Source organism: Phytophthora parasitica (genome assembly GCF_000247585.1).
Source record: "Phytophthora parasitica INRA-310 unplaced genomic scaffold supercont2.17, whole genome shotgun sequence".
Classification (NCBI taxonomy): Eukaryota; Oomycota; class Peronosporomycetes; order Peronosporales; family Peronosporaceae; genus Phytophthora; species Phytophthora nicotianae.
Genome location: NW_008649003.1, coordinates 280,764 through 291,855, shown reverse-complemented (window position 1 = coordinate 291,855; position 11,092 = coordinate 280,764). Strand labels below are relative to the sequence as shown.

General features: G+C 54.4%; 6 protein-coding genes across 11 annotated transcripts; 2 read left to right on the top strand and 4 right to left on the bottom strand.

Annotated features, from left to right (window-relative positions):
- Nucleotides 1-417: 417 nt before the first annotated feature.
- On the bottom strand, nt 418-1,819 carry PPTG_09110 (hypothetical protein). The gene has a single exon (XM_008903975.1). It carries the CDS (start codon nt 1,695-1,697, stop codon nt 600-602), a length of 1,098 nt encoding a protein of 365 aa, XP_008902223.1. The 5' UTR covers nt 1,698-1,819; the 3' UTR covers nt 418-599.
- Nucleotides 1,820-3,090: 1,271 nt separating this feature from the next.
- PPTG_22471 (hypothetical protein) lies at nt 3,091-3,855 on the bottom strand. The gene has a single exon (XM_008904320.1). It carries the CDS (start codon nt 3,529-3,531, stop codon nt 3,193-3,195), a length of 339 nt encoding a protein of 112 aa, XP_008902568.1. The 5' UTR covers nt 3,532-3,855; the 3' UTR covers nt 3,091-3,192.
- PPTG_22470 (hypothetical protein) lies at nt 3,228-4,235 on the top strand. The gene has a single exon (XM_008904319.1). It carries the CDS (start codon nt 3,586-3,588, stop codon nt 3,886-3,888), a length of 303 nt encoding a protein of 100 aa, XP_008902567.1. The 5' UTR covers nt 3,228-3,585; the 3' UTR covers nt 3,889-4,235.
- On the bottom strand, nt 4,172-7,122 carry PPTG_09109 (hypothetical protein; the record flags this gene model as incomplete). 4 transcript variants are annotated; one of them, XM_008903974.1, is made up of 3 exons in its annotated part: nt 4,172-4,658; nt 4,715-6,982; nt 7,066-7,122. In XM_008903974.1, coding segments are annotated over 3 exons (2,333 nt in total), but the record flags the coding sequence as incomplete, so codon positions are not given. The 4 variants fall into 4 exon arrangements, with proteins under 4 accessions (XP_008902222.1, XP_008902220.1, XP_008902221.1 ...); XM_008903972.1 differs by having other exon boundaries at nt 4,834-6,982; XM_008903973.1 differs by having other exon boundaries at nt 4,715-7,122.
- A 134-nt stretch (nt 7,123-7,256) lies between these two features.
- On the top strand, nt 7,257-8,705 carry PPTG_09108 (hypothetical protein). Of its 3 annotated transcripts, XM_008903970.1 has the most exons (4): nt 7,257-7,680; nt 7,757-7,854; nt 7,939-8,031; nt 8,117-8,705. In XM_008903970.1, the coding sequence occupies exons 1-4, from the start codon at nt 7,305-7,307 to the stop codon at nt 8,618-8,620; spliced, it is 1,071 nt and encodes a 356-aa protein (XP_008902218.1). In that variant the 5' UTR covers nt 7,257-7,304; the 3' UTR covers nt 8,621-8,705. The 3 variants fall into 3 exon arrangements, with proteins under 3 accessions (XP_008902218.1, XP_008902216.1, XP_008902217.1); XM_008903968.1 differs by having other exon boundaries at nt 7,757-8,031; XM_008903969.1 differs by having other exon boundaries at nt 7,257-8,031.
- PPTG_09107 (uracil-DNA glycosylase) lies at nt 8,055-9,690 on the bottom strand. Its single transcript, XM_008903967.1, has one exon. The coding sequence runs from the start codon at nt 9,630-9,632 to the stop codon at nt 8,715-8,717; it is 918 nt and encodes a 305-aa protein (XP_008902215.1). The 5' UTR covers nt 9,633-9,690; the 3' UTR covers nt 8,055-8,714.
- Nucleotides 9,691-11,092: the final 1,402 nt, after the last annotated feature.

Genomic DNA, 11,092 nt, shown 5'->3' with positions numbered 1-11,092 from the left:
AGTGGCTCTCGTCGAGCACCACCCATTCGTCCTCGAGTGTGGAGCGCCCGGAAGACGCGCAATGAAGCGCTGCGCTTGCCGCTGAAGGGACTCCGGTGTCTGCCGCGACGGTGCGTTGGTTCTCTCCGCTGCTAGATGGCTCCATTGCCCGCCATATGGGGCTCTCGGTCACGGGGTCAGTCTCGTCACCACCACCTCCGTTGAAGCGTTGATTCCGACCTTGCCCAGCTGTCCTCGCAGCAGATGGCGCCTGTGGCTCGGAGCCGTCGACGCTAACGCGATGCCGCACTCGGACAACGAGCAACACGACGCACTTCCATAGGCAACACGCTCGTCATGACAGCGTTCCCGTCTTCTTGGTAGATGCATGAGCACCCTTTAGATCTTGGTAGCAAAGGTGAAGGAAATGGAACCGAAGGACAAACGGCAAGAATTGGATCGACAATTAGGTTATATGTTACACTTTTATCTACAGGGGCCAATCCCTCACCTTCCTAAGCCGCTGCAGTGTTCTCGTGGGCTCTGCTTGCTTGGTAGATTCGCTCGCTCATGCACTAGGTATATCACACATGCGGTGCTTTACACCATCCGCCACTGTCTTACACCGCAAGGTCGCTGACACCCGAGGGGCTGGCCTCCTTGGGCATGTCCTGCTTGACGTCGTTCGAGTAGCCGTTGGTGCTCGGAGTCGAGAAATCAGACGAGATTTCGAAGGGCACGAGGCTGAACTCGATGGCAGTCACGGAGTTGTCGTCATCCGTGAGGACTGACGCCATGAGCGTAAGCGTCGCGATGTTGCCTGCACCCTGCGCCTGTACGATTGCGCTGATTGGCTTCATGCTGCTGCTGACGGACTGTACGACAGCGTCGAGCTTGCCGTTGTCCAGGCAGAGGCTGGAGCGCAGCGTGTTGACGTCCATGAGGCTGTCCTCGGTCTGGCCGGTTTGTGATAGGAAGGCCGAGTTGACTGCCATGAGCTGCATGTTGAGGTCTACCACGATGCGCGGGGTTGAGGACTGGTCGAAGCAGCGCTTGAAGACAGCGTCCATGGGACCGCCAGTCTGGGCCTGCGAGCGGAAGCTGTCGGCCTGCTTCTCGGCGCGCTCGGCCTTCTGCTTGGCGATCAGGAGGTTGCTGCGCAGCATGCTGATGTAGTGATAAGTGTTATCCAGAATGGACTGCTTGTTCTTCTTGGACTGCACGCCAGCCTCATCCAGCAGCGTCTTGAGCTGGTTGATGCGGTCATTGAGCTTGAACATGCGCTTCTTCTCCTTCATGTTGAGCTCCTCGCGCGAGCGCTTGGAGCCCGCGTGCGAGTTCGACGGCGTCGCACCACCCGCAGAGCCTCCAGAGTTGTAGTCGGTGGATACGTGGAGCATCTGCGCCGTCATGGGCGGAGGCGCGTAGTACTGACCGGGGTGCTGCATGTTCATCATGATCGGCTCGTGGTCAAAGTCGCCCTGCTGGTGCTGCGGGGCCTGCGCCTGGTGCTGCGGCGTCTGCTGCATGTGGTGCTGAGGCGTCATGTTGTTCGGGTGCACGAGCTGGTGGAAGTCGTGCATGCCCGGGCCGTGGTAGCCATTGGCCGAGCCCCCATTGTCGATCGACGTGCCGAAGAGCTTGGGACGCTCGCCACTGTGTTGGTGGTGCTGAGCAGCCGCCTGGTAGTGCGAGTAGCCGTAGTCGTTCTGCAGCATTTTCTTGTCTAGTTAGCAGGCAGAAGGAGTCGAGGTGAGTTGCCGTGAGGTGAGCGACCGGGTGTCGGACTTTGGGCGGAGTGCTGCTGCTGCTGTTGAGCAAGTGAGTGGGACGCGGCCAAATGGAGAATGAGCAGCTGGTAGAGGCTAGCGCCGCCGACAGAGCAAAAGTGATGATAGTGATCATATCGATTTTGGAGAGGAAGCGGTCTTGCCGTCTTATCGCGAGGCCTCTACAGACAAGAAAGCGAGGTGGGCGGCTATTTCTTCCGAGGGAGACTAGGGGCTCCTGCGGCAATTTCCACGGGCTGTGCGGCGCAACCGAACCAGGAGCAGAGCCGAGCCGAGGAGGCTACAGCTGGAGGACGGAAGACTGGAGCGCCTACCCGCCGATAGAACCCGATACTGGCGCCGTGTTCATGGGCAAAGGCGCTCGCTACATGTATCTGCATGGAGCACTCGAGAGAGAAGATCAGTGTCTCCGCGCTGACGGGCATTGACTTTTGCGGCGTGCGTTCCCCATCCTGTACGCAAGCTCCACTGCTCACCCATGCAGCAGCCTCCTTCAAGGTGAAGTTGCCTCGACACATTATTAATAATAACGGGCTCGGGTGCCTGTTTTAGGCCATGTATACCAAGTTTGTTAGCTGCTGAGGACATTCTTTCGAGCTCTTCAGTAGCCAAGACGCCTTCCTGATGGCCTAGACAGCTGCCTGAGACTACCAAAATCGACAATCGGAGCTGGTAAACTGCACCAGCCGGCGCATATAGCACCTACACTAGTTTTTTGGTGTGCAGGGCAAGGCAAGGAAGGCAGAGAGCTCTTCGCATTGTCGGGAATTGAGGCTAGTGCCGTCAAGGTGTCGATGCCCCGCAAAACTTGTCCAGGGTTTGCTGGCTTCAGTCCAGCAAGCGCATTGACGACTGCCATCGCCAATCCTGCAGGATGTCCTTGACATCGGCGCGCCTACGTCACGGCACGTACCCGTGTTGCTCTTGGCGACCGATAGATGAGCCCTTTAACTCGCTGCGGCAGCTGCTTTCCGCGAGCTGCTGTTTGAGGCTGAGTCAGCGCCGCACCGACAGAAGCTGCGCACGGAGTGACTGCTTGTTGCTGGTCGTCATTGCACCACTTCCCGGAGTCTGCATAGCCTCAACACCTTGAAAACTAAGAGCAAGAAATAGGACTGCGCCTTGGAGTGGCATCGTTAATCAAGAGTTGCGAGGTCTTATTGCCATGGGCATACAGCATTTTATGAGTTCTTTATGTGGCATGCTAATCGTGGTGTATACTGCTGCCCAACACGGCGAAAATGCATGAGCAAGTTTGTCATTAATAACAAACCGTTCTTGAGTTTGTCTTTCTTGGACAATCAAAGTTGAATTTATTATGCGGGTCTCAAGGTATGAAAATCATAACAGGATTGGTAGATGGAGAGTCATCAGGATCTTCGTATACTTGTCAAAAACACTTGTTATAAATGACACGCTGCCCTTAAAAAACGAGCCTCCTTACAAACTTCAAGTAATTGTTTGACCTATACGCTGAAGCTCGCAAAAACTCCGTCCTACTTAAACGGATTTTGGTCCTTTTTCTAGGGCAAAAACTGTTGGGGATAGAGCAGCCCGACGGCCATTGAATCATCCGCCAGACGCTTGCCATGCTTTTGAAGCGATTCGGGCTCGGTTGACGTGCGTCTGAAGACGATGGCAGCGCGCACTTGTTCTCTGTCGGCGCGTCCTGGCGCCACCGCAATGCTGGATGCCAGCTCCGGATAGTCGTTCCCCTTGCCTCGATATCCGCTGCGCTGGTGCTTGGTAACTCCGCCACCATGCTGCACGGGGGCGGACCCAGAAGTTGAGACTGCTGTCCGAGAGTTTACAGCTCATGGCCGCTTGTCGAGACAAACAACAGACACAGGTTGCTGAAGCCATTGCGCTTTCTGCTCGAGCATTAATAGACGCCGTTTCGTCCGTCGTCAAAGCGGCATCAACCTGTCACTGCTGTCACAGCTTCAAACTGCACTACATCAGATGCGTAGAGCCGCCACTACAATACAGTTCACTGTCAGCGCAACACTCTCTTCTTGTTCTACATGTCGTGTCAAGGAAATCCGTTGGAAGCCGCTCCTCCACACACGACCAAGTCGTCAGGTCGCCATGGAGAGTCTCACTGAGACGGCCAAGGTGATGTGGTGAGTCTGGCGTGACTTGAGCCGGAACCGCAAGTGCAACCAAGCAGCAAAGCTAGAGAAATCAACTTTTGATCCAGTGATTACCAGGCAGTTAGGCATGCCTTAGGCAACCGTGTCTCGTTGTCCAGCACGGCAAGGCTTGCGGCCTCAGCGCGCGAGTCTTGTCGGAGGCTATCTCCTATCAGAAATTCCCCGTGGCCATAAGCAGGTACTGTATCCATGTCAAATCCTCAATGCAACAACAGCAAAGTTTCCAAAGCTTGGGCAACGGTCAACTTCAACGTTCACGGATCTGCATCAATCCAGCATTTGTTCATTTATCGAGAACTATTTACACATCCGAGTTCTAGTGCAGTTAGTTTCAATTTTCATTCGTACTACTGTCTTCTTGTCACGGTTGCTACAGCGCGACGATCAATAACCGGTTGTGCGTTGGCATGGGGTCTCGTAGCCACTCTTCCTGTGCCATAGGAGGCGCCGCCGAGTCAAATAGCCGGAGTTCTAGTGAGAGTTGGTCCGACGCACGCAGTTCAAGCATCATATCCACGCGCGAGACGCGCCGCTTATTGTCGTACAACGACACCTTCGTTGGCGCGATCTCGCGAGCCCCGCGTTGAGCTGCATCGCCCTCGTCGGAGTTTGCAGGATTTATCACGAGCCGCAGTTGAACCAAACTGTCGTGGCTTACGTTAGCATTCACTTGATACATGCCATCTTTGACAACGGAAATGGACCGTGTCGACCCGCTTTCAGACGTGTCAGTCATCTGGAAGAGCGACTCAGTAATGTCAATGACTTCTTTCCACTCAACAATATACGCACGGGTAGTGGTTGCTGTTACCGGCCGGAGGAGAGACGTCCTCGCGTCGGTGGGAGCACCAGTGGCTAGTGCTTGACACGGCCGAAAGGCCGACATCCAACTTGACTGCACAAACACCCACCTTCTGGCACGCTCTCGTAGACGGTTCTCCTTCTCCTTTGCCACAATAAAAGCCTGGGTCTTCTCTTCGATGAGTTTGGTCACATGACGCTCCATGTCCTCGCTGCTCTCCTGCGGTCGCGAGTCCTGAGTCTCCATCCTCGCTCTCACCTGCGCCTCCACCTGTTGCGACAAACTGCGCTCGTTCTCCTCTTCTAACTGTCGAAGTTGCTCGCACAGCTTGTCCCGATCAGTCTGGACGAGAGAAAGCTGCTCTCTGAGACGTTCCATCTCCTGTGCGAGATGCTGCAACCGCTGGCTTTCAGACACCAGCTTCATGGGGAAATTATGATCCACTCGGAAGAGATCAAGAGCAGGATACGCCACTACCAGCGTCAATCCGTCACCGCCAGAGGCTTCCCCTGCATCCTTCTCTGCAGTAGACGTTAGCAGTTGCACTTCCCCCTTCTCAAACGCAGTTTTCGACTCCGCCGTAGCTCTAGGTTCTGGTCCAACGATCACTACTGCGTCAGACTGACTGCTCAAACACCGAAAAAGCGCTGTAAGAACAGTAGTAGTGGGTACACGTATGTCATTCTTCGCGCCAGGGAGCTCCGTGACATCGACAAAGCTGTACTCGCGCTGCTCATGCGACGACAAATTTTCCATCCAAATCGTGTGAACTGGCGGCTTATCCGCCGACACGGTAACGCGAATGTGGTATTTATTGGCGCGATCTGGAGGCAACTCCACTTGCGTTAGCTCCATGGACACTTGCGCTGAGGTACCCGAGTCCACAGTTTTGCTCTTCGCGAGTTCAGGGGATGTTGTTGGATGAGTCTTTGTCGAAGAAGAGAGGACCGACTGTGGCAACGCTGGCACTGCGGCAGGTGCGGGGTTAACCGTCGTGGCCTCTTCTTCCTTCTGCTCTTCCTGTGAATCTGGTGGTGGTGGGCTTGCAGCCGCTACACGCGTTGGTGGAGAAGACCTGACGCTGTTAGCTCGGGAGTGCGCCCGTGATGGAGGTCGACGTGGAGGTGACTCACCACACTCTGCTACCCCCAGGTCGAAGCTGTTGTCATCGTTATCCGCGCACCCTCCAGCATTGGATTTGTCCGTGTCTTGCAACAGGCATCGTGGCGCCGACTTCGATTTCTTCGCAGTAATTGTCTTAAGGCCTCTAGACTTAGAGCCCGTGGCTGCCCTCATCTTACCGCTGGACTTGTTTGAGCCTTTTGCATTGCCAGAAGCAGCGTTTGAATCGTTCTGGCGCTTCCTTTTTGATGTATGCATCACTCTATTGCGCTTCCTCTGAGACGTTGACAATAACGGACGTGCCTTCATATGATTCTGACCCAGCTCCTCCTCGTCACTATCATCAGATGCCTCGTCACTTTTAGGTATGAGCTTCCCTTTTAACGTAGATTTGGTTTCCTTCTTGGGCTTCGTCTTGGCTTTGGCATTTTCCATCCGCTTGGTTTCTTGAGGCTCTGTATATATAAAAGATTGAGACTTGCCTTTAGGAACCTTCGTAGACCATTGACTGCTTGTAGCAATCTCCAAATCTTCCTTTTCAGATTTGTCATTGGAAGCTTCTTCTGAAGCTGACGACGCCGCTTCCTCTTCGCCCTCCTGATCATCTTCCACATCAATCCCTCCCTCGGTCCACTCCTCGTCCTCCTCGACACTACTAGCAGTGTCCATAGCAGTTCCAGATTCGTCTTCGCTTGAGTCCGAGGACAACGCGATGGGATTATGCGCCGAGTTGCCAATTTTGTGTTCGTCTGACCGCCGACGGTGTCGCTTGTGCTCTCGTCTGAGTCTTGGTGTATTCTCATTGTCGCTACTCTCACTATTCCAGTTGGTCTTGACTTTGCTAGTTCTAGCGCTGCTATTAGTGCGTGCTCGTCGCTTGTTGTGCCGCAGTCCGTTGGCAGTAGGCAGCGGCACCGTCTCCTCCCCGAAGATTTTCATCTTGCGCGCGTATGCCACAAGCTCCGCCTCGCCCAGGAAATAATCTTCGCCCTGCTTGTGCTTCTTATTGCGAGGGTTCTTGCCTGGTTTAATGTAGTAGTGGTCATAGCTCAGCTCTGGCCCTGGTCGAAAGGTCCAACCGAGGCTGGAGAAGTGCTGCTTGACGTCTCGAAAATTGTATACGCCATAGGAAAGCTCTTGGACGCGCGAATAGAAAAGGGGAGAGAGAGGAAGCGTCAGCACAAACGTTGCGTCGGTGGAGGATGCGAAGTCAACTCACCGTGGCGCTTCCGGCGCTCCTCCTGGTCCATTATGCTGTCGATAGGGATCAGCATCACGCCCAGTTAAAAATTGACGAACAGTACCGTGAATAACGGTTTTAGTGTGATGGCTGGTGAGTTGAAGCAGAGATGGCTACACTAGATGCCGATTCGCTGATATTTCAACCAATCCCGTCACGTGACTGCTGGAAGTTGCTCTTCATATTCAATTGCCGTATCTATCTAGCGCCTGCTTGCCATGGACGCCTCTCGCCCTCTACTGGCCGGCGACACTAGCGACGAGGAAGAGCTTGGTGCTCGTTCTCCCGATTGTCTGTCCAGGTACCTGTCGGCTGGCAACGGCACGAGTCTTACCAACGGGAAAACGCCAAGTAACGGGCACAGTGGCAACGGCCACGCTCCCTACTTCGCCTCGAGCGATGGCAAAGGCGACGACGATCTGGACCAGGACAAACGGATACTATGCTGCCGGCCCTGTAGCCAGTGGCCATGCTGGAAGTGGGTCTTTCCGGATCGCATAGGCGACTACGAAGATTTCGCCACGTCAGCTCAGATGGGAGAAATCTATGCACTACGACAGACAGCACGCGAACAATTCGAACCGACGCTGCCAGGTACAGAGCTGAGATGCAACTAGTGGGTTCTCGAGTTCTCGATTGCAGGAGTCTGACACGGCTGCCTCTTATATAGAGGATGATGACATGCTGCAGCACCTCTGGAGCGGCCTGTTCCCCACACTGCCGTACGAAGGACGCGTCAACGTGCGTTGGCGAGACGTGGGCTTCCAAGTGCGATCGACAGTCTTGTCAGCATGCTTCAAGTGTTTTGAACTGATGCTGACACTTGCTGCTCTTTGCGTTCTTGCTTCACAGAACGACGACCCGGCGTCTGACCTCCGCACTTCAGGACGACTGGCGATCCGGATGCTACTCTACTTCTCAGATCACCTCAACGACGAGTTCAAGGTGAACGGCGCATATTCCAAAGTCTTGTTTTCATCTGAGATCCACTCACTGATGTTCACTGCATCGTTGATGTATTATCGTACAGCGAATGCTACGTGAGAATCGCTTCCCTGTGTGCTTGTGCGCACTGAATCTGCTGGAAATGCTGCTGTGCCACTTGAAACTCAAAGAGCCGCTTCCACTCGTGTGTCCGTGCTGCGGTACGGAAAACGCCGAGCTCGAGACATCCCAGCAGCCCAGTCGGTCACACCCGGAGCTGCGTGGGTTTGTAGCTCTCATGGGGGACGCATCCTCGCTCGCGTCATCGGCCTTCTCTCATCAATTAGCGTGCGCAGAAGGTGGACCAGCCGAGATTGCGCTTGCACACGTGTTCGCGCACTCGTTATTAGTGATGGACGCCGTGTGGAAGCAGCAGCTACAGCGAGATCCGACCACAACGTTGATGCATTTCCGAGAAGCTCTGGTAGAGACAAGAGTGCGGATTGTGGCCTTCCTGTCACGTCGACGCCTGCCCCTGACACTTGCAGAGCTCGATGTCTGGGGCTACCGACAACGAGCACGTTGCCGCAGTTTCCGCAAGGCCGCGTAAGTACGTCAGTTGTTATATTAGCTAGTACCGATAACTAATAGCGATCAAAGCACACAAACAGCGAGTAGGGTGGATTTATCTATGCATCAGGGGTTTACTGCACGCTCCAGTCGATGGGCTCCTTGCCATGCTCTTTGAGGTAGCTATTGGCACGTGAGAAGCATTTGGAGCCAAGGAAGGGAGCGTTAGTTTTCGTGGCTCCTAGTGGTGACGGGTGTGACGAGCGCACCACCAGATGCCGCTTGGAGTCGATCAGCGCGCCCTTCTCCTGCGCAGGTTTCCCCCAGAGCAAGAAGACGACGTTGGAGGCGTCTTTGTTGACCTTGGAGATTATGGCGTCCGTCAACTGTTCCCAGCCGCGTTTCTTGTGCGAGTTCGGTTCACCTCGACGCACTGTGAGTACCGTATTGAGGAGGAGAACTCCCTGACGACTCCAGCAAGACAAGCAGCCGTGGGTAGGGCGATCAATTCCCATATCGTTCATGGCCTCCTTGAAGATATTCTTGAGACTCGGAGGAGGTGGGACTCCGTGACGCACCGAGAAGCTTAAGCCGTGCGCCTGCTGCGGTCCGTGATATGGGTCCTGACCCAGAATGACTACTTTCAGGTCGGAGAAGGCGCAGTCTCGCAGCGCCGCAAACACGTCGGCAGGCGGTGGATAGATGGTCTTCTTGCGACCTTCCTCTCCCTCCAGGAATCTAGTCAGCGTCTGGAAAGAGCCACGCGCAAACTCTTTCTGCAGCAGATCGAACCACGATTGGTGCATGAGTGAGCGGAGTTGTATCACTTTCTGCAGCTCCACGAAACTCGTCACTGGCAGAATCTCGCCATCGTCTTGCTCCTGGTCTTGCACAAGACGTTGCACGGCCTCAACGCCGCTGATGATCGGTTCGATCTCGGGCATGACTGGCTTGGGCTTGTCGGAACCCACATCCTCCTGCGTCGTGCGGCGCTTCTTAGCCGGCGGCTGCGCTGCGAAGAACGAGCGGATGTCGCGCGTGGCCCCTGCCATGACTGTATTGCTTCCGATTGTGAGCAATTTGGCTTAACTTATTAGAAAGGATTTTTTTATTTTATCTAACTTTATTAAAATAATATTACACTATCCAGTGAATCACTTGTACTCGGTCATCTGTGTACTTGTTCCTAGCTGGTAAGCCAATAGTAGGCAAAGCGCTCGAGTTTGTTGCTGCTCGATCCTAGCTCTGCTGCCTCCACATCAACACTGGCCCTGTTTTTCCTCGATAGTTCAAGATTCTCTAGCGGCGAACAAGGTCTTGGCAAAATGCTCCGAGAAAATGATGACGAGCGACTGGATTCGTCTGTTCAACCCTCACTAAGTGCGTCAGGTACCTTATAGTGCCCTGCGCGACGGGTTGACCTACCCGGTAATCTAGCTGAATACGGCGCAATCCGCGGAGGGCACTCTGTCGCTGTTGCGGGTAATGGGTTAGAGACCTGCAACTATGGCGCTGAATATTGGCAACCGTCGGAAGCCGGAGCCGACCTTCACAAGTGGAAGAAAAATCTTTGCAAGGGATTCGGGGCGAAAGACATCAGTATGGGAAGGCAACCGGTGGCACGGACGGCGGCTCAAGCGGCGAGTCCGGCGATGAATCCGCTCCCTGATACACTATCGAAGGGTGGTGGTGGGGACTAGGGTCCTAACAGAGACGATTTCGCCAAGGGCAAAGTATTGTCGCTCTTCCAAGACCCCCACGTGATTACTCCACGTTCTGTAAGCTGCGTACGACGTCTTGCAACTATCCTGATAGCGAGAGTTCGTACGTCGATCATGGCACGAGGTCGAGTCGGAAGACGCGTACGCTGTGGTCGTCGACCCTTCGCGGCGATCATTCGTCCGACAGTGACAAAGAGTATTGATACCAAGTGGGCGAGGATTCTCGAGAAAACTCGCCCTACAGATGGAAGCCTGTGCGATGCGAGCACGAGAGTGCCAGGGCCTCGAATTGAGTTGACGTCGCATTGCCCGTTGGACCGGATCAAGCTATTCAGCGAGCGACAATTCGATGCAATGGCTGAAGACCTTCGTCTCGTCTCCGAGATGATAGGGACTCTCACACACACCGACGAGTGGTACGCTGCTTCGAGCTTAGTCAGCGCAATGGGTCTGTGGTGTTTTGAATTTCAAATAATCACGAGGGTGGATGCTTTCGCGTTGCCTTGAGGAGACGCAGGGCGCGTCACCGGACTGCTCTCCAAGTGCCGATCACTTCTAAGAGTAGGTGTCATTACGACATACTTACACTTATGTAGTAATAGATAATAGAGCAATCAAAATAAGACGTAACCACAGTAAGTGCCGGGCAAAAGGCCACGACAGGGCAGCAGTACTGGTGTGGGTTTTACTCCTCACTTGGGTTCGCTGAACCGCAAATTGAGTTGTGTGAAGAGAGAGCAAGCCTCGCCACGCAAGCCAGTACGCCGCGCCGCTAGTTCTATTCTATATAT